General features: G+C 43.5%; 1 protein-coding gene and 1 long non-coding RNA gene across 5 annotated transcripts; one reads left to right on the top strand and one right to left on the bottom strand.

Moving 5' to 3' along the window:
* Positions 1 to 671: 671 nt before the first annotated feature.
* On the bottom strand, positions 672 to 19063 carry KLHL8 (kelch like family member 8). Of its 4 annotated transcripts, XM_031596660.2 has the most exons (11): positions 18916 to 19060; positions 13408 to 13781; positions 11859 to 12175; positions 10402 to 10950; positions 7691 to 7877; positions 6899 to 7042; positions 6064 to 6175; positions 4472 to 4640; positions 4213 to 4372; positions 3605 to 3806; positions 674 to 3200 (listed from the first exon to the last, which is right to left on the bottom strand). In XM_031596660.2, the coding sequence occupies exons 3-11, from the start codon at positions 12063 to 12065 to the stop codon at positions 3077 to 3079; spliced, it is 1854 nt and encodes a 617-aa protein (XP_031452520.1). In that variant the 5' UTR covers positions 12066 to 12175; positions 13408 to 13781; positions 18916 to 19060; the 3' UTR covers positions 674 to 3076. The 4 variants fall into 4 exon arrangements, with proteins under 4 accessions (XP_089995091.1, XP_089995092.1, XP_089995093.1 ...); XM_090138965.1 differs by having other exon boundaries at positions 672 to 3200; positions 4213 to 4640; positions 18916 to 19063; XM_090138966.1 differs by lacking the exon at positions 18916 to 19060 and adding an exon at positions 18216 to 18307 and having other exon boundaries at positions 672 to 3200; positions 4213 to 4640.
* Positions 18400 to 22413, top strand: LOC149918142 (uncharacterized). The gene is made up of 3 exons (XR_016465966.1): positions 18400 to 18621; positions 19615 to 19722; positions 22324 to 22413. It is a non-coding gene; the product is annotated as an uncharacterized LOC149918142 (long non-coding RNA).
* The last annotated feature ends 6 nt before the right edge of the window (positions 22414 to 22419 follow it).

Raw genomic sequence — 22419 nt, 5'->3', positions numbered from 1 at the left:
ATGCACATCTGCAACATGCTGCCGCTCTGGGATGTGTTGTGTTGAGGCACAAGGCCCCTGGAAGTCCTGTGGGCTTTCTTCCCTCTCCCTCAGCGTTACTGAGGTCAGGCTTTTCTTTGGGTCCAGCGTTTTGCATCAGAATGCTTCTTTTCAACCATGCTTCTGTTCAGCCGGGCTTGATAGCTTTGTTCTGTTCCACTCCTACATTTGCTGCGAGAGGCATTCCTGGGAGCTGTGTGGAGCCCAGCACCTTTTGGCACTCTTGGCTGCTCAGAACAGAGCTGCTGAGGATGGAGAGAGGATTTCAAATGTCACCGCTGTGATTCAATTTTATTTTTTTAACCCTATCTTGCTCAGCATTTTAAAGTGCATGTGAGACACCACAATTCTCAGTGGAGATGTCCTTAAAGTAAGGTTTGAATGTTGCTGAGTGCTGCCTGCCGGGAGCCGGGCCGAGAGAAGGGCACAGGGGATCCGTGACACAGCTTGGGGAAAGGAAAACAAGGTAAAGTTCCCTCTGAAGAAATTGTGTCAGATCTTTTTGTCTGTCTTCTGTACTGGGGGATGAACTGCTGTGTGTGCGTGTATATGGATATATAATTATATAGTTTATATATAATTAAACGAATTTTGACTCGCTTCTTTTTAAATTCTTCCAGTGAAAAAGATGGTGGTACAATATCTAAGGGCAAAATGGCAAACAAGCTGCTGGGCGGGTGGAATTTCTTGTTTTAGCAATCCAGAGCTGAGTGGCTGCAGCCTTGGCTCTGCTCTGCTCTGCTCCTCTGAGCACTTCCCTGGGGGCACCCATGTGTGGCTGTGGCTGCTGCCTCTGCCTCACTGTGGCCTTTGGGAGGAAGACAGCAGCATGGAACACCCCACCTTGCTGGATTGAACGTTGACTTCCGAGATCCAACGTCCTCATGGCCTGCATCCCTAAGCACAAGCATCGCTTCTGCAAACACTGATGCATGCTTCCAGATCACATCCCTCTTGGTGAGAGATGGGCATGTTTTACTGGGCCACACACCCTCAGCTTTGAGTTTTGTTCAGCAAGAATTTTAACAAAGGTTAATTAATTAATGTTAGTTAACCTGCTAACAGACAGCTGACAGCAGCAGGCTGGCCCAAAGGGCTTCCGGTCACAGAACTGGGTTGGGGCTGAGGGCTGCTGCACAGCTGTGTAGGCTCAGCTGTGAGCTGTGAGCAGCACAGATTTCCTGCCCACATCACCTCTCTCTTTTTCTTTTTAATTGCCTTTTTTTTCCCCTCTGACAGGCTCTGATGGAGGGCACATTGGCTTGCCCCTCTGAAGCCTGCACAGCACAGATGTGTCAGGACTGGGAGGAGCACCCGTCGGGTGGGTAGCTATCAGAAATTTGTGGTTCAGACCAGCAGGTGCCTGTCTACGTGGATGCTGTTTGTCCACATCTGACTGCAGTCAGATGGCTGCAGTTATGCAGCTGCCTGCGGACTTGGTTTTGGTGCCGGAACAGCTTTCAAATTGGAAGCCAAGGTACTGCATCCAAAAACACTGTGAGGTGACAGCAGCATCAAGCTTGATGACAGAGCCAGGAAAGAATTACAAATGTTAGTTTAATCTCCTGGCTAGGAATGCTGTGCTTTCTGCCAGCTCCAGTCAAGAAACCATGCAGAGGTTTAGAAAACAAATACAGATGTGGCAGAAGCAGCCAGCAAAACATAGTGGAGCATCTGGAATAAAGTACTTGGGTTTGCAGCACATGGTGCTGCAGCGACACAGAGATTTGTTTTACAAGTCAATTCAGCCTAAATGAAAATACAAGGCTTCATTTCATAAAATCACAAAACCATATCATGGCTTGGGTTGGAAGGAACCTTAAAACTCACCCAGTTCCTGTCACTGAAGGCAGAGATGTTTGCTGCTCTCCTTTCACCTCAACTAGGCAGAAACTTGGGGTTGTGGTCACAGACAACTATCAGTCCCTACTCTATGCGTGCTTGGGCAAGAACAGGATGCTGAGGTCTTTCCAGCCAGATGTGACCTTGCAGTCAAGGTTTGTGACTGTGTCGCCTTTGCACAGGGCAGTGTCGAGTTCCTGTTTTAGTCCTTGATCTAAGTATTGCTTTTTTTTCCAGTTTTCCTGCTGCTGATTGAAAGCTTCAATTGCAGTACCTGTTTTGAGATTTTTTTGGCTGAATAACTCTAAGGACCTATGACCTCAACTGTTACCCCACATTTGTTACTGGATCCTGAAGCTGGGTTTGACAGCTAGACTTGCACTTAAAGCTCTCAACAGAACACTGCAAATTCTTTTGTGTGTGTCCCTTTCCTGTGACAAAAGGGATTCAGAGACCACTGAAGCCTTCAGCTGTTACTTCGGGATTGATTTCTCCACAGACAGAGCCTTTTAGAGAGTCATTACTACAGATTTTATTGAGGATAAAAGAATGTCAGTATTCCAGTCACTATGCTCAGGCTTTGAGAGTCTTTTCAGCTTTCTAACAAGTGTGTGGGGCTGAGGGAGCACTCGAGAGGCAGATCCAAGATAAGTGCTGCCATCTCCTCCACAGCCAGCAGTCCCACAGCAGGTGGGCAGTTAACATCTGTATCCAGTTAGCTCAGGGAGAACCTGAAAAGCTCTGTTTCAAAGCTCTTATATGATTAGGAAATGTTTTAAGATTGCATTCCTGATAATAAGTCAGTTACGTTAATAAATGGCACTCCAGTCCTTCAGGAAACACACAGTGGGGCTGTCAGGTGAGGCTCAGCAATGCTGCCCACTGCTCACTCCTCACCTGTCCATGCCTGGTTTGCAGTTCAGTGAATCCCTGCAACAGCTGCCTCAAATGGCTCTTTAACTACAGCTCTCGGCATGTTTTCTCCTGTAAGTCACACTGCTGTCCTATGTTTTCACAGGCTCTTCTATACTGCTATTGTCAGAAAGCCACCAGAAGCTTAAAAGTCACAGAAGGTAACATTTTCACAAGGAAACCATACTGTGTTTCTTAACCTACCACACAAATCACCATATTTAAAAGCTCTGCAGTGCTTCTGTACGATTGTTCCCCTGGAATTTGGAGGAAGCAGCTGAGTTCACATGCAGTCAACTACATTGCTGGATCCTTGGCCCACATCACGGATCTGGCTGCTGAGGCAGGCACACACGGCAACGCCTGCCCCAGCTCTGCAGTGTGACACAGAGCCAACAAGTTCCCACCTGGAGAACAGTGCAAAGGAGAAGACAAGTAAGTTTGTGTCCTTTCTGAGCAACCTAAAGTATTTATTTCCAGGGTCTGAAATTCTATTATAGAAGCTAGTTATTAAGTGCATAAAAATATACTTTGTTCATTTATTCTCATTATTTCTCCAGTAAGTTTAGTGCAGAATCAGATTGGAACTACCACAGGAACATAGATTCTCACTGAATGAAGATAACAGGATGAGGGACGGCCGGGAGGAGGATGTGCTTAATTATTTCAAGAAGAACCGAGTGACGTGAGCAGCACTCCCACATTGCTTATGTGAGTATTACTTAATTACTGTACACTGCTTCTGTTATGCTGTGTTCCATACAGGCGGATATGATTGGTTTTTTTAGGTCAAATAAAAAAAGAGAATTACCTGTTAACTATGGGATCAAATGCTTCCACAGTGTTCAGGTACGCGTTGCCATTGTGACCTCCTACTGCAAAAATTCTGCCCATCAGTGTTGCGATGCCAACTCCCCCCCTTGGGGTTGTAAGCTCTGCGACGTACTCCCATTTGTCGCTGCGTGGGTCAAAGCGTTCCACAGAGCTAAGTGGAGAGTTGTCATCGAAGCCACCTGCAAAGAGTCACCATTTACTTACATCTGGCCACTTCAGTGGTGGTGATAGCCCAGATGTGCATTCCAGGGCTTTTCTTAGCATGGAGTGGGTTAGTGTCCCGGGTCTACGTTCTTAACCAAATCTTAAAGCCACCTGAAAATTAATCCAACAGCTCTCTCCTCTGTCAACACGCTCTTGCAGTACTTTCAAAACAAGCCACTGCTGCAAACCAAAGTAGGAAACAAATCCTTTGAATAAGAATGACTTCAGTAATGTGTTCCTATTGGTGTGGGCAAGCTAAACCTCTTATTTCCTGGCTACCACTCTTGTGTTCAAGCATGCCCTCGCTGTGCTTTCTTCTCCTGCATAGGAGCACATCATACAGGACAGCTCTGTCCAACACAGTGCCCCTGGCCTACTCACCGACAACATACAGGCAACCATGGAGCTCACTGACACCGTTGCCGGCTCTTCGCTGGCCCATCTCTTTCACTTCCATCCACTTGTCCAAATGGGGATCGTATTTCTCCACACTGGAAAGAGATGCTATGCCATCGTTGCCACCCACAGCGTAGACGTGGTTCTGAAAATGTTGCATAGGGCAAGTTTGTTTAGAAAACTTACATAATATTTGAAAAGCAGCCCTGGATCCTGGCCCTGACCCGAGAGGAAACAAACTCACCATGAGGGCTACGGAGCCAACTCCCCCCCGGGGCGTGTTCATGGGGGCTATCGCACTCCATCGATCAGATTCGATGTCGTATCTTTCCACATCACTGAAGCACGTGTTGTCATCTAGACCTCCTATTGCGTAAATGGGGCCCCCGAGGGAAGCAAGAGCAATTCCTCTCCTAAGAGAACCCAGAATCAATGCCTCAGTGCATATTCTTAAAGGAGACGGGAAAGACATCAGGTGCAACATTAACTGACTGGTAAGACTTTCAAAGTAACGGGAAAAAAGTAATGGAGTAATGGGTTTGTAAAACTGATCCGTAAGTGTGACCAACTCTCTGCACACCAATGGCAGTGTTGCATCATTATCCAAAAAGTCCTTCTAGTGTTTGCAGCATCCCATTAGTGTTTTATCTTCACCTCAGTTTCAGCTGCATGTCCTGGTCATCCACATACAGCGCGCTAGAATATTTTTAGACTGCAAAAAGAGGGACCTCTGGTTTGAAAAAGAAAGGAGGAAAAAAGGCAGGAGAGCATGGAATATATTGTTTTAACTGCATGTCATCAAAGGTCCAAGCCTTCTTTTCAAGCATTTGAGGTTTTCTCAGTTATTGGATTGCTATTCCTCGGTGCTGAATCTTTCATCTCTGATCTTATTTGATGTATCTGCTGGTTTTAGCTTTGTTGGTATAGCTGCTTCTATGGCTTGGGAATTAATTTTCTAAAACATTCTAAAAGACAAACCTGTGCTTGAACTAGATCACTGAATTCTAATTTTTATTAAGTGTACATTGAAATAAGTGGAGATTTTGGGGGGAGATCTATCAGTATTCAAAGTGCAATCAGTACAGTGAAATGAAATGTATTCTCATTAGAGAAATCATTGAGAAAATCCTCATGTCACTGCACAGAGTGTAAGGTAACGTGCAGTTTTCTCTCCAGAAGGTGTTCTGGAACCACCTTCTTTTGCTGCAGAAGCAGGGTGTGGGCAAGGCTCTGCCCAGCTTCCTAAGTAAGAAATGTCATAGAAATCCAGAACTGAACTTTGCTAGAAGGAAGACATTCCCTGGCTGTGAAGCATTTTACTACACATGTGCTGGTGGAACTATCATTGTTTAAAGGAGATAAAATACCACAAAACCACTTAACCAGTTTCAGAATCTTTATCTGTTATCAGAACATAAGCACAGCTGCAAAGGAAAAGCTTCTCTTCATTTCTGAAGCCAGCCATCCAACAAAAAACCCCCAAAAGTGGCTGAGAGTGGCATTATAAAGCAAAAAAGCATAACCCACGTTAGCAGCCAGGGCTTCTCCCTCAAGAGGGGGATTTTGTAGTTCTGCACTGAAATACTCAGTATATTACACACAACTTTGTGTTTGTGCAAATATGTGATATATGCGAGCGTATGACGCAGATTTTTGTTTGCTCTGCAGAAGATAAGCATAGTATTTAAGTCACAACATAGAAAAAAAATCCTAAAAATAGCAAAGTTTGGAAACTTATATAAAGGCAGAACAAACAGGTTTTCAGCAGTAGCAAGAAATGATGTGTCATGGAGTAGGACTTAAATTTTGTACCATGCTGGATCATGACAGACATACCTCTTTGTGTTCATTGATGCTTTAATCATCCATTTGTTTGTGAGAGGATCAAACACTTCCATGCTTCCTAAATGTTCATTTCCATCATGTCCACCCACTGCATAAACTCTACCTGAAAGGCATATACATATTTGGATACGGAGGTTGCTTGGTAACATTTCAGTTTTCATTTACATGTGTGGGGGCAACAAGCCCTAACGCAGGGGTCATGTTTTTAAAGCTTTTCAGTACCAGGATTTTAGTAAGGAAGGACTTTGTATTTTTATATGTTCTAATCAATCAGAGATCTGTTTTATCACAGATTTTACACAAATCTTGAGATACGTCAACGGGGATCTTTCCATAACTCAAGTAGTGCAGGCCAGGTCAATTTCAGATGTTTACCTCAGGCCCTCCACAATTTTTATAGGGAAAGATTTCCACTCTTCTGCAGCAACACAGGGGCTACCGTGGACAGAGGGGATAGAATCCAGAGCATCATGGATACTAAGCTGCCCTGGCCTGGCTGAAGTTGTGGACCCAAAAACAGAGGTTGGTCTGCCTTCACAGTCTTACTGACTGGTTTGTACGGATTTAAATACGAGGGAAGCTCGTATGAGTACTAGCAAGCTCTGGGTTACTCCATTTCTTTAGGAATTATCTGAAAAAGGTTAAATCACTTAAGGCACCAGGCTATGTGCAGTTGGTAGTAATGGCTTTTCAGTAAGCATGCTCTCAGACATTGTTTCAGAACTGTTTCCTCTTCATGGGGAAGAAGCTTAATGAAAACAAAGAATATTCAACTGATAAGCCATGCAGCTCTTTTGAACAGGGTTGCCTGAGTAGGGTTACTGACCTCCCACAGAGATTACACCCACATGTCTTCTCCTGCTGTTCATTTCAGGGCCAAAGAACCAGCTGTTCTTATTTATAGAGTAACACTCAATGCTGCGAAATGGGTCACCTGATCCTCCTCTGCCACCGACACAGAACAGCACACCTGGAGGAGACAAAGGAGGTTTCCAGAGAGCTGGCAGAGAAAATACGGATAAAATTCTACAGCGGAGTAGACAGTAAACTATATACTTCAAGAGAAGCCATATTTCACTTCAAGGGGTGCAGTAATTGCCCTGTACATGGGATGATGGACTTTGGCATTTGTTTGGCATGCTTTTAGGGCAATTAACTGTCTCCTCTCTTGTAAAAGCAAAGTGTATTTTAAACAGGCTTTTTTTCTGATTTGCTTAGGGAGAAAAAATGATTGCTACATCTTAACATAAAAATTAGAATTTGCAGTCTAACATGCATCACTTGCTTTTGGTGTTGGCTAAGCAGAGTTTAACAGCTAGCTCAACCTTCTGACACCAAAAGGTGTATGTCCACTGGTTTCCGTACAGCTTTCTCCTTACTGCCTGCACATAATGCTCTTAACAGCTCTAACCAATCAGATTAAATGCTGCTCTAAACAAAGAAACTGCCAAAATTCTGTACAGAAAATGCAGCCCATAACCTAATCACCAGAGGGACATAATGACTTTCCCAGTTACGCATTAACATCCACTTCCACCAAGCTGAGTAGTCCTATGCAGATGCACTGCCTTTTCTCCACACCACTCCATACTGGATAATCAGACACACATTTAATTACCAGCAGTCTGCTTCCTTGGTGTTGTGCGAATGGAGTATTCAAAGTCTGGCACTGCCCTGCTGCTCAGGTGAAGGTGGTAGTTTCTTGCTTCATCCAGCAAATCCCTACATTTTAGATTCTGCTTGACAATCTCTTCCTTTGCCACAACACCCATAAGGAAACAAATGGGCAAGAGAGGCAGTCGTACCTGACAGAAATGAACACAGTTGGAGTAACTGGCTAAACTGAACTGACCATTTACAGTGACGTACACGTAACGGACTGCAACTTGCAAGCCAACTGTCAGCCCCACACTGTTCAGTAAGAGCAGCTTTTGTTTTCTTTTCCAGACTAACCTTAATACAAACGGTTATTTTTGGTGACAATTATTTGCCACAACCATTTCCGACTGTAGGCAAATGCCTTTGCAGTGGAGGAAACAGAAAGGCAACTGCCCATACCAGTGGAGTGTGAGCACTTCCTTCCCGAGCCAGTAAAGTACGGTCTGCATGCTAAAATGAAACAACTAGTTACAGCTAATTGCCAAAGTCTGGAGGGAGCAGAGGGCAGAGTGGGTAGCAGAGAGGACAACAAGGCAGTAAGTACAGTCTTTTCAAACAAGACTATAAAATCTTGGCATCTGCTTCACATTGGAATATAATAACAGGAGAAGGTTCAAGTCTGTTGAAAAGATTAATGTGAAAATAGTGTGATGACACAGCAACATAAAGGAGAGAGACTGTAAGGATGTAACTGTATTGGCAGATGTCGATACTGCAAGGTTGTTACTGCACAGACAGACTTAGTTTTCCTAGTGGCCATTATTACCAAGGTGTTTCTTTCCCCACATTCTTCCTATCCTTCCTCAGAAAAGCTGGTGGTCAGGCTCAATGACAAGACTGCCTGGGTGAGACCACTACCAGCAGCCGCTGCCTGGAGCAATCCCAAGGACAGAGCAGATCTGAAGTGAGATCAGCCTCAAAAAACCACCTTGAAACATCCCTCCCCATAGGAATTCATTTCTGCAAACCTTTCATTTGTCCTTCTGGGAGAAGCAATGAGGAATATGAAGAGTGGGGGTGTCAAAAGGAAGGCCAGCAAGTGGGACAGGTCTGAAAGGTGGCAAACTGAAGTAAAGCAGTGTCTTGCTTTCAATGAGCTCCCAGACAGCACAGCAAGGTGAAGGACAAGCCCAGCATCTCAGGAGCTTCTCAGAGAAGCAGAACAGTGCTGTTACACAAATGTCCTTGCCTCTAAGTTGGTCTCTCTTGCAATTGTTCCTAAAGCACTTGGGTTCAACCCTATTTCTTCATTTACTTCGGCACTGGTTTATTTGAGGCTGACTCAAAGCACTACCACTGCCCTGCTAATAGACTCAGGAGGTTAACAATGCATGAAGAACTCCAGGCTGATGAAAATTCAGAACCTTATGATAACAGGAAAGTCCCTAAGAGTGACCATCATGTGATACCAACTATTAGGAAGCCTAGTCCTGCTTTCTGCTAGCAATAACATTGTATTCAACTCTAGGCTCTACATATCTTGCTAAACAGCCCTTATTTACAGTAAGGGTTTTACTTTTTCAGTGCTTTGCTCCAGACTCTGGATTCTATGAACAAAGCTATTAATCAATCTTTTATGAACAATTAATTAATTAAAAAATAAAACATAACTGTATTATAAAAATGAACTGCATCTTTTTAAAAATCTCCAATTACATGGCCTGTATATTGAAAGGAGGTTTTTTGTACCAAAAACTGAACTGTTTAAACTGAAAATATTTAAACAGTTGTGATCCTTTACAGGGAAAAATTAAAAATGATGTGTCAAGACAAGAACAGCACCATGTTAGCAGACCTCCTGTTACTCCCACGATGCAAATACGATAAATGCAGCATGTTCCCAGTGGAGTTCAGGGACAGCTGTGAGACCCCCAGCTGCTCCCATTTGCTATCATGCATGTGGCACTCTGCAGCACACAACATGTTCCTTCTCCTCCTCAGGGCAGGTTCCTATGCTCGATTTTAAGCTTCCATAATCAGTACATGCAGAACAGTCCACGTTTTGACAGGAAGGACTCTGGGTGTTTATCCGAGTGACCCTGTGATGCCGTTACAGGTTTCTCTCAGCAATGAACGCTTAACAAGCCTAGAGGATTAAACTGCACACTCCTTTCGGAGCCTACAAGTAATCAGCAGCACTACTCTAGCTTTAAAGGGTCTGCAAAATCTTGGCCTTTTGTTATTTATGTATACAAACATTCTAGAAGTAGCATCACTTGATGACTTATCTCCATTACAGTTTTGCCTCCCTAGCCATGTAACTATACCGTACTTCAATGGCTTTGTTCTCCTTTCTAAGTACAAACGCTTACCAGCAAGGGAAATTACATACGGGCTGCAATAACATCAAGCCACATGAAGTGATGGCTCTGTGTTCTCCACCTCCCTGCGTGTAAAACTTAGGATATTTTGCTGTGGCACAGATGCAGCTTTCTGTTGACTTCCCCTTCCTCCCTCCACTGATGACCTTACAGTAAGTAATCTTTTTCTTGACAGAAACCGAGTAACATAACTTGGTCCTGATATTCCCAAGACCTAACCTGCTTGCACTGTCAATACATAACTGTGAATACAAGACAAAGCACCAACTGCTAAAAACATTTTTCTTCTTAAAATCTTCCTAAGTAAAAAACAGCTTACACAGAACCAAATCAGTGATGCCTACCCTACCTGTGCGAGAATTTCATCCAGCCACGTGGCATGATGCTGTGGATTGGCTAGCAGCCACTTGATAGCAGCACTGTAAACCTGCTTTTCGTTTTCAATGTTCAGGTCGCTGGAGGACAACAGTTTATGGAGGTGCTGAGGTGAGACGCTCACAAAGTCTTCACATTCCACCACCTCAGTAAAATGTTCACAAGCATACTGATCGGCCATGTCCATCAGGTCAATGCGGTTGTGGCTCTCTGCAAATGACCTGACCGCCAGGCAGTTGGAGGGATGGAAGTGCAGCTTCATGTATTCACAGCACGCCTTTGCTACCAGTTCCACCTGAAGAATGCAAGCAGCATACAGGAGTGGCTGGACATTATCCACGGTCAGTGTCAGCCGGGAGGAATAGACAAATTTCACAAGGTCTTCTATCGCATCGCCATCAAAGTCCCTGATCTCAATCAATGTCTGCTTGGCTTCAGCCATTTCTGAAAGAAACATGGCTCTGAAGTAAGGTATAACACATGCCAGTACCAGTTTGTGGCAGGAGATGAGCTTTGTACCAACCTGAGAAAAAGAAAACAAAACTATTTAACTGAAACATCAGTTTCAGTAATTTTTTTTCGGCTACGAAAGACAGTTAAGCTGAAAAGGTAGACTTCTGGGCCCAATATACATTGAGCTTCTGTATTTTGCTGAAACAAATGAACTCTGTCTCCCCCACACTGCTGACTTTAGACCAGTGCATCCCAAGCAGATTTCATTTGTAACCTGACCACCAGCGTAGGACAAGGCTGTAGCAGAAAGAAGCAGTACTTAACTAAGAAATACTTAATGTCTGTAGATGCTGGCAACCACAGCTGCAAATGGTAGTTATAAATTTCCTGTGATCAGGACATAAGTAATAAAAAGCTGAGCTGAAAAGAATGCATTTAAAACAACACTGTGCAAGAATAACAGAACGTTTCCTCCTTTTTGTTTCCTCTTTGATCAGTTGTAAAACAATGTGATTGAGGGTTTTTTATTTCCCAGGAGAACACTGGAAGTTAGATTTGTTACAGAAATCCTGTTTGCCAGGAAAGATCTAGCACAGAAACACAGAATGCAAAACTATGGATAAAATTTGGGATCAAAGTTTGTGAACAGAGAGGCTGCAAGGAGCTGGAAGCACACAGAAATGTCATAGTAGTAAATAAATCAACCATGGGAACTTCCTTACAGGACAAACTGGGTGAGGTGAGTCGTGTACTTGCTCTCTTGGACTGTCAATATCTTAATTGTTTTTAGTTTAGTTAACATTTCAGTTGTGACCTTCATAAATGACAAGAGATCTAACAGCTTATCTAGAAATGCCTCAGCTCAAACAGGGATTCTGTTGCTTCCATACCCCTGCGCAAACTCACTGCCATCTCCAATGCATTTATAACTTAATCTTCAGATTGTTAAACACAATGAATGTGGGTGGTCTTTGTCACCTTCAGTGTAACATCACAGAGCTCTCCAGCCTCAAAGAAGTGAAGAAGAGAGCTGTGGAAATCCTTCCAAGCCTCATTTGCTTCGAATACAAAGATATCATCTTCACCATCACCGCTGGAAGATCGAGTTTGCTGCTGCTGTGGCCGCCTTTTTCCCTTCACTGGATGTTGTTTTGCCTGTTCTGGGACCATGGATTCTGAAGCCATTGGTTGTTTCGTCTTTTGCAGTGTGAACTGTCAAATATTCCCACGAAGACAAAGTCCAGCCCATCAGGAGTCAATCCTAAAATGTAGCTAAGTTCTTTTCATCTTCCTATCTAAAAGCACACACACACACACAAAAAAAAAAGACAGAGGAGATATCAGGTACTGTCAGTATCCACCATCAGATTATATTCTAAAATTACTACCTCTGATCTTATTCAGGGGAGTGGGAAGAGGGAGGAGGGAAAAGAGACCCACAGGCAAATCATATGCAGGTACCTTTGGGAAAAGCCCTTGTTTATGAACTTGTTCCCCACACCTGTTGTAAAAAGATATGAAGAAGAAAAGGCAGTGATGTGTTCTCTGCTATTCCTCACCAAACATCTGTGGATGGCAGATGGCCATGGACTACAGTCAGATGGGTTTCTCTCCTCATCACTGCTGCCAAAGACAGACTTCTGATTTGACCCTGACAGGTATGTTTGTACATACTTATTACTCAGTTTTCCTTGATCTCAACAGCTAGAGCAATCCCAAAGTATTATCTGTATTTATGCATATGTAAGCAGTATATAGAAATGAAACCACTCTAGTATTGTTTCAACAAGAACTAAAGAGTAAAGGAATTTATGTTTAAAAAAAATCTTGGAATGAAAATGATTTCCTTTTACTTAATATTAACCCAAAGATGGATGTTTAAAGCATAAAAATGAGCATCCAGCAGAAGTCTGTCACTGTTTGCTAGCTTTTATTTTAGCTCTGTCTACTTGTCTTAGCTGAAGATTATTTTGCTGTTTAAGATTCATGCAGTTCTGACGAAGGGAGTCGTGGTTGTTCTGCTATCACAACTTTCCCAGGATTGAAAACACATCTGGGATACCACAGAAAATGGACAGAAGGTTTACTTTGGCTTCTGTCACACAAATACTCTTTCTAATACTGTGACCTTCAGCCTGGCTAAGTTTGAAGTCCACCTTTTTATTTGTAGATAAAACTCAAGCAGCAGGGGAGAGCACATCGTTTTCCAGCTTGATAGCACATGTGAACTTTCAGCTCTGTGTGTCTAACACCCATGACAATCTGCATCCCGTTAAGTCAGTAAGATTTAGGCTATGCATCCACATGCTTTGTGGAAGATGGGAAAGCCCACAGGGAAAATATGAAATACTACTTGAAAGCATGAAGTTACTGATTCAAGTTATAAGCTACTGGACTCCTGTTATATTCTGGCAAGGGAGACCAACAAATTTGTAAGGTTAAAAGACAAACACAAAGAGAATATTGAGTAGTGTGTTCCTCTTTATATTGGAATAGCTTTTGTTTTGGTGTTTGCTGGTTAACTTACTGTGCGTTCTACTAAGAAATGATCCTTGCTCTAATTCAGTGATTTCCGCTCCTGGGCTCTGGCACTGAAGGAAGTTGACTGACTGAAGAAACAAAACAAAGCTTTTAAAATAAAGATGTAAGTCATGTGGGTGGGCGCAGAACTTCTGTTCTTCTGGAATATTTTTAAGGTATCCGTGTCACTTAATACATTTTACAACTCCTCATGCATCAGAAAGACCAGGAAGTGACTCCAGGGTCTCAGTCTCAGCGTTGCTAACAGCTCCACATCCCGTGCAGTCACAGTGCTGTTCGCTGCAGTCAGCCAGGCAGGTTACAGTGAGTTGAAACGAGCTTAGAATATTTACTAATGTGGCAGTAAGCAAGGCATCCTTCCTGTAAAAGATATCCAAGAAAAAGACTGAAGTTGGAATGCTGTACAAGGGTTTTGAAGAACGTCATGTGTTATTCAGAAGTAAGACAGAGCAAACAATGGTACTTTTATAGCTGAGTAGAAGTGCTGCTTTCAAACAGAACTGCCACTGATGACTAAACAATGGTTTGCAGCTCATAAGTCATAAGGTTATTTCATTTGGTATTATGTGCTAAATTTATCTGCATGTTTTAACTGACTGCACATATGGCTTTACCACACACATGTGGCTCTTTGTAAAAGAGGCTGCTGGTGTAAGGTTTACCTATTCTGGACATGCCATTGTAAACACCAACACAAAGCCCACAATTCCTAAGCTAAATTAACATTGCTGGGTTAACTTTTTTTTTTTTTTTAATATAATAAATTGAACAGTAGTTCAAAAGCCAAACATAACTGATTGTAAACCATGTTATTTGTCTTCATAGGATGCTGATACCAAGTGAAGCTGCTGGAGATGGTCTGAGCAATCATTTGGATGAAAAGAGAGCAGATGTGGACTGATACATTTAATACTGGTTCTGCAGGAGCAGAAACTGGAGGCCTTGATCTCCTCACACCAGAGGAAATCACAGTCACGGGAACCACACGTACCAGGAAACTCTCAGTATAAATCATGGCAGTATCAAGTAAGTGCGTGGGCACATAGAATCATGGAATGGCTTGGGTTGGAAGGGACCTCAAGGGTCATCAAGCTCCAGCTCCCCTGCCAGAGGCAGGGCCATCAACCTTCACATTTAATACTAGAGCACACAACAGTAAGTTACTCCTCACGTAAAAAGAAGTTTCTTCAAGGCACTAAAGTTAACAGACTTAAAAAAACCTGAATTTATAATTCAGACACTGAGCAGTCTGACACACTGTGGCTTCATTGTGATCAGACTTTGTGACAGATATTAATATCCTGGGTAAGAGTTTTGTTCTTCCCCCACATCACCAATTCAGGAACATCTTGTTTCTGTGACATTTCTTGCTTCCCAAATCACTTAGATACTCTGTCCATAAATCCTCCACTTGTCTTAATTATAGTATCTCACATTTTGAGTCTTCAAACAAACAATCTTCATCTGTGGAAAACAGTAGCTGAGATTACAAGACAGCTGCACCTTTGTAGGAGATGGAGGTCTCTGTAGATATCCAGCTGGCTGTTGATAATTAAGGGCTACCAAGTTGCATCTGACTTGAGAAATATCACTGTCAATGTTCCTATCATTTATTTAAGGAATCAAGCGTGGTTTACAACCGGAGATTTAAAGTATGTCAACAACCAATGCCATAAAGAGCCTGTCATATAAAAATGGTGCACTTATAGAGTTAAGTGCAGAAGTAATACTATGAGATGTAATACACAACATTAAGGTCATGTATTTGCAGTCTATCAGGAACCTGGCACAAGGAGAGATGTTTAATTTGCAGAAACTAATCAGGCTGGGCTGATTTAAATGCCCAGCTCTCAGCCTTTACTGTCATTATACTTTAAACAGAACAGAAATGAGTTTTATTAGTCCTTTAATCAGAACAGTAAACAGAAATCTGAAGGTCTCAGATCAGAAGTCGTGAAAGTCAGTGTACTTCAACTCCAAGCCTACTCTTCCTCCTAGCCTGAACTGGAATGATAAATTGTTTTGTCACTGCACAGACTTAAAGGAATAGCATAAGAAAGTGGTATTTTTCAACTCCTGAGCAATGCAGAAGTACACTAGTTTAAGCATCACTTGCTAGGAGGCTTAATAAGCATTTAGGTTTGTGTGCACAATGTTCTGTCAATTACGCACTCAGAATCCACTGACTGACACAGAAAAACCATTCAGATGTCCCTCAAATAAACAAGAATGCAACAATTGCAGCCAGCTGCTTGAGGTGAGGTTAGCACTGGCTGAACACTGTACCCAAATAAATGCTTTCTTCTCTGAAGCTCTGTCACAGCCAGCCATAACCCTCCTTTCATCTCAGCAGTGAAGAGCTCTGGCTTGCATACAGCCTGACTACACACTTCCACAGCATAAGTGATTGGCTCTAAGGAATCTGAAGGAAGTGCCTCATTTATAACATCATCAGTTGTTACTCTGCAGGCAGCCACTTTGCACTTTTCATAGAAGAGTAAGCTCACTGATGCAAAAAGGCCTTACTCCCTGTTTACAGCTCACCATTGTTTGCTGGTATCAGCTCAGCAATTTTACTTTTTGAATTGTAAACATTTAGAACATTTGTCATGTCTGTGCTGGCAGCGTGCAGCTGGCCAGAGCTGATATTCAAGGATCCCATCCAAGCCCTTCTTTACTACTGCATGCATTCAAACAGGCAGAGATGGTAGCTCAGAGCCCCCTTACATTAGAGCTGCTTTGGTTCAGCTAAGAGGAACATCCCAAACTGAACTGCTTTAGATTCAGTCATTTTGGCCAAATCATCTGAAACTGAAGCGAGCATAAAACAAAGCAGCTGCCTTCAGTGTAAGTAACATGCCTCAAATAACTTTGCAGCTAAAGGGGATAGGAGCATCAGCCACAAGCAGGACAAGAATGTCACTCATGAAATTAAAGAAGGAAACAAAGAAAGGATCCTCCCCTGTGACACTGACCTGGGAGAGGATCGTCCTCCCGCCTCCACTGCTACAAGCAGAAAGATACTTCCATGATACAATGAAACAAAAGGACTCTGTAATAACTGCAGTGAGGAAGTACTCAAATGAGGGGTTCTGTGACACAGGTAGATCCAGTGCTTGTTCATCAGTCCCAGTACTGAAGTCAGAAAAATAAGAAGCAGCCCAATGTCCAGGAGAATTAAAGATACGGGTAAGGCTTTACCCACACTCCCGTATGTAATTTTGGTTACTCACATGCAAGGGAGACAAAATTCATGTTTTTACCTGTGCAGAGACAGACAGGCATCTAACCAGGGAACTGAAAGGGCCCGTTAATTGCAGCAGACTAGAGATTTGCCTTCTGTAAAGGCAAAATACGTAGCTCTAAGAGCAGGGTGTTTTGGAAAACGACTCAACTACAAACAGAATGTGTGCACATAAATATATATCATTTTGCACAGGCAAATGTGTAAAACTAATTAGTTAAAATGAAGCCTGATGAGTTTCTGCAAGTAGTTGTATGGTGCTGCTGCCTCCCATAAGGTTACACGAAAACATGGGAAAGTTCAAGTTACATGTTGCACTGCAAGCCTATGCTTAGTTTAATTCTCACTAAGTACACCTGAAAATTAAAGTAACAACAATAAAATTGTATTGATACCACATGCCTAACTGGTTTAGCTTGTTTGAAACCACTGGGCTTTCTGGTTTAGAAAACTATCAAAAAGCTATCTGAGACAGCACTAGTGGGGGATTTCTAGGTGCTTAAATAGTTTCAAAGGTTCTCTGTAGCAAAAGCTGGCAGGCGTAACAACTGTTTTGCATTACTTGTCACACGGGTATTTCAGAAAACTGAAATGGGTGGGCAAAAAGCTTCCTTAATGTAAAACCAAGAAGCAGCTTTTAGTTGCTTCTATAACCAAAATCACAGCCGTGCTGTGGGCACAGATACTGAATGAGGGCTGCTATTTCTGGGAAAAAAAAAAGTGACAGAAAAAGGACAGAAATGATGTTTTGCAAAGCACAGATAAAATCTTATTTTGGAAATAACTCTGCAGAAAGAGCGGGGATGCAGTGCCACAGGCTACCCAAGGAGGTGGGGCAGTCACTGTCCTTGGGGGTGTTCAAGAAGAGAGAAGATGTGGTACTGAGAAACATGGTTAGTGGGCATGGTGGGATGTGTTGGGGGTTGGACATAGTGATCTTCAGAGGACTTTTCCAGCATTTATGATTCTGTGAACCAAACTCATCAGGATCCCCAGCATAGTGAAGAAGGACTCCGTTTTACAGATAAAAATAGTACTTAAGATGCACTTTGTTTATTCAAGGTAACCCTGGGAATACCCAAAAAGTAAGAAAAAAAAAGAAAAAACACTGCAAATCCATGCAGTTCTCAAGAGCAGGGCAAAGTGTTGACATACGCACTTAAAGCAAAAGAAATGCTTGCTGGTACTTCATGCCTGTAAGAAAAGAGAGCAGACTCATACCGAGGATTTCAATTAAAAAACAGCAGTCTGATGGTTTCTACAGCAGCATTTAGTCCAGCCCTTCCTAGGAAGCGTCAAACTGAGAGCAAAATAATTTCGAAGAAGCCCATTATCCTGGAGCTGTAAGCCCAGGAGTGGTACCTGAGCTGTAAGCTCTTTCAGCACCTGCACACAAACAACAGGTGCAATCTCAGCACAGCAGATTTACACAGATAAGAGTTCAGGCATGAATTAGAGAGTAAACACCTCACACTAATCCAATGTTTCATCTCCAGCAGGCTGCTGAACCTTGCACAGCTTCACCTCCGTGACAAGCACAGTACACCTACCAGATAAGATTTAAGCCTGCATGCATTCAGTGTGAGATTTCAGCTTCTGTGGTACTTTTCTGTGTAAAATATGCACTGCTCGTGCTTCCAGCAGCCTTTGTGACAGGCACAGAACGCTCTAATACTCTGCATTCTTTCACCTTTATGACCACATAGTGCAGGAGAATTATATAAAAAAAAAAGGGTATACGGGAACTAGGAGATGAACCACCTGCGGGTCCCTTAACGAGACCTCCGTAATTGCAATTTCCCACCAAACAGTAAAGAAGCCCGGGGGGATGGCAAGGTGGAACCCATCAACGCGCAGGAGACACCTGGGCAGGGCAGGTTATAATGGGCAGAAGGCACGCTTCCCTTTCGCACGAGCAGGAAGGAAGCGCCCGGAGCCCCTCCCTGACAATTGCAGGTAATTTTTTCAACCGTTTAAGAAACACGAGAGTTGCCGCGACCCTCCGCCGCCCCTCTCGCCGCCCGGGGCTCCTTGAGGGCGCGCAGTCCCCTCAGGGCTCGGGGCCAGGCCCAGCCGCGCAGCGCTCCCCGCTGAGGGCCGCGGCCTCCCGGCGCTCTACCTCCCCCTTCCTCGAAACGGGCTGGAGCCGCCCGAGGAACTGTTGATAGGGCAGAGTGAGGGGCGAGAGGGGGTCGGGGCGATGGCGGGGAGGGAAAGAGGGGTGAGTGAGGGCCCGGCGCCGCCGCTCACCTGCGCTCCGCCGAGGGCCGCCGGGAGGAGGGGGCGCGCAGCGCGCATGCGCGGTGGGGAGGCGGGAAGAGGCGCTGCGGGGCGATGGTTTGGGGCTGCGGTGGTTTGGGGCTGCGGAGCCTCACGGCAATTCGGCTCAGCGCGAGTTGCTTCTGGCAAACGTCGAGCCTCGAGAGAGAGTTCCTTGAGGTGATGCGCCCGCCGCAATAGGAGATGTGAAAGGATGACTACGCTTAACACGTTTGCGTGAGTGGCTCTAGGTGACTGAAAAAGGGGTTTCTGAGAGAATAAACGCTTCGAATCCTTTCATTTCTTCATGCTGTGTGCGCAAAGTCACGCCACGCAGCCCTTCTCCGCACGGACGTCCCGTTGGGTTTGTGGTTGGGACTGGGGCTCCTGGCATGGCTGTGCTAAGCTAGCTAATGCTAAGCAAAATACACTTGGTTGGATGTTAAGCATACTTAACTGAACAATGCTTGCCTTCACAAACTTAGCTAATGCTAAGCAAAACACAGGGGATCAAATGATAAACAAAGCATCCTTTATTTACCTAAGAAGCCCAGAAAATCATTGTTGTCTAAGTAACTGCACAGAAATAGCCAGATGAGAGTAAATACGGACTGCTGCATTATCAATATGGCAAATAACATCTAGAGCGTCATGTACATGATGTGCTTTTCAGCATACCATCCCTTGCAGTGCAGGTGCTGATGATGGAAGTCTCCAGACACCACTGCTGAATTCTGCTCCAGACCAGCAGCGTTTCATCAATACCATTTCATCATCGTGTGGTCATCGAAAGAGTATGTAAGTTCTGCACATTGCTTTTCTCCACTGCAGTTTACCTGTGACAAGCTGTGAGCAGGTACCAGCGAGCACGAGTGCTTGGAGCTGTGTAAAAACTGCACCTGTGGCTGTGTGCACAGGATTTGTTGTGAGAAATGAATGTATTTCCCTGTTGTGCATCTGTTGAACTGCAGTATTTCTCAAAAACTATTTTGATTGTGAGCATTAAAAAAACCTGAGATTGCAGAGGAGAAATAGTTTGTATGAGAGCGTGTTTATTCATGGTAACAGGACCATAGGTTGCTGTAAACTTATTCTTGCTCTAAATAAGGTTTTGCAGTTAGGCTGGGGTATTCTCAGTGCTGAACTCTCATGGTGCTTTAAGTAGAAAAAGCAGCAGATCTGCTTAGAAAAGAGCAAAATGGATGGCTATATGCAGATTGAAAGCCTCTGCAAGATTTAGTGTGCCAGAAGCTTGTTTCAGAAAGGAATTTTATTGACAGTATTTCAGCCTTTGTGAATGGCCAGTGATCTTGGACATTTAAAGGTGGTGATATAGCAGAAAAAAATAACTTCTTGTTTCTGGAGGTTCTATGCATGTACAGTTCAGTTTTCTGCGCTGCTGCCTGAAATTTGATATGATTGCATGCATATTGGTATTGCCAACAAGTATTAAAAGTATTGCCCCAGTCATCAGGTTGAGGCCATAGTGCATCTGGCTGCTCTGGATGCAGTTACTCACTGTGTCTGTAGGGAAAATGTTTGACTCCACTGGAGATGCTCAGAACTACATAATTTCTGTTCTTAATTAGCACATCAGTAGTGCAGCCAGACCCCAATTTCACAGCTCAGCAGTGCTGGCATTCTCCTGGCGCAGACTCAGGTCAGAGCTGTGGCTGAGGCAGGGAGATGCCAGCTCCAGGCAGAGCATGAGACCAGAGCCTCTCATCCAACTCACAAGTGCCCTAAGCCAGTGTGTGAGACACCAGTATTCAACTGTGGGACGTTACTGGAAGTTGCTACATGAGGTTTGATGACATAGGCTTCTGCTAAGTGCCTGTAACAACCAGATTTTGAAATAAGCTTGTCTCTTGTGGCCAGGAAGAGAATGAGGAGCCTATGAGGCCTGACAATTTGATTCTCTGTCACTGATATTCATGGGATGAAGGTTTAAATACTCTCTCATGTTTCTTTACATCAAGCAGAAATGGAAACATGCAGCTTAAATAAAAGCAGGAGCAGCATAAAACAACTTATTTCAAGAGAGATGCATGACAAGAACTCCTCAGATTTTGGGATTGTCTCCAAGAAAGGGAAAACAGATACAAAAATAATTCATATGTATTAAGTTGGCCTCTGTTTCCATCGTGACTCAAAACACGCTCCTCAAATGTTTTACAGCATGGAATGTTTGGCTTTTAAATGCAATCCATTTAGAAGTCTTACGTGCTAACTTTTGATTACTTATTTTAACTTATTTTCCATGAGTGGAAATACTGAAAAAACCCGTTTTGCAGCCACAGGATTCATAAACTAGAATCCAATTGTCTTGGTGTAAGAAATAGTACTTTGCCACACCCTGAATGCCATGTTCCATGCGGGCTGTATAAGCAGCAATTGAAACTTTCCTCCCAGTTAGCCTATCAGCAGCACAAACTTAGGCCTGTTACTACCTAAGAGCAGGTGGAGCCATACTCAAATTTCTCCACCTTCTGAAGAATCCAAGTTTGCAGTACAAGTGCTCAGGACATCGATATGTATTACACTGGAAGCCACTTAGTTCTAGCTCTGCTTAACCTGGTGGGTTTTCAGGCTTCCCTCAAATAGCCACTTGCCAGCCAATGTCTGCCACAGTCAGGAGTTGCAGAAATAGGCAAAAAGTTGATCTGTGCTCTACAGAGGTCTTTGACTGGCATTTCATCACATCTTAATAGAGGAGACTGATAATGGAGCAGATAAACAGCAATTTTTATTGGGCTGGACAAGTTACCTTCTAGTGTAAGGACAAAAACAGAACCACACTTCCTCATTCTTATGAAAAAAATCAGATTTTGTGGTAAGCGTGAAACAGAACTGGGCACCCAGTAATTTGTAGGAAATACTACACTTGTTTCAGAGGAAGTTGTTTGAATCTGGTCTGGGAATCATCAGCAAGCAATTTGAGAAATGACATCAGCAGAGGGCATGTATTATTTAACACTGCACCTTAAATGCGCCTGTAGGATGTGGTTGTGACTGTAACTGCTAAGAGACACCTTCTGGTTAGAGAACTGCTTTTATTCTATACAAGTTGTACTGGTGGATCTCATGCATAATGGACAATCAACATATTTAAGGTAGCAGTTGATTAAGAGGCTGTATTATTTCAGATACTCACCAAAAAAATGTATTAAACTATGTGCAGTACTAGGCTTTTTGAACTTAAAATGATTCATTAAGGTGAAGTAGGCCACCCCACAAGATAATTTTACTCAGTGATAAGGCCACATTAATTTATACTCCAACAATTCCACTGCACTCACAAAAGCAGTTGTGCACATTCCAGAACAGTCCTTCTGATGTGTAGAGCTGCATCTCTGCTCTGCTAACACACCATGTTATGCATGTCTGTTCCTGCTGCAGGTGTGGGATGAACCTTAAGGTGTGATGGGAAGCAGTGGCCTGGAAGAAGTACCAGTCTTAATTCTGCTCTGAATCCAAATAGCTGTGCTACACTCA

The sequence above is a fragment of the Phasianus colchicus genome, chromosome 4 (genome assembly GCF_987193195.1).
Source record: "Phasianus colchicus chromosome 4, bPhaCol1.hap1.1, whole genome shotgun sequence".
In the NCBI taxonomy this organism is placed as follows: Eukaryota; Metazoa; Chordata; class Aves; order Galliformes; family Phasianidae; genus Phasianus; species Phasianus colchicus.
The sequence above is the reverse complement of the archived record's forward strand: the minus strand, read 5'-3'. Positions and strand labels throughout refer to the sequence as shown.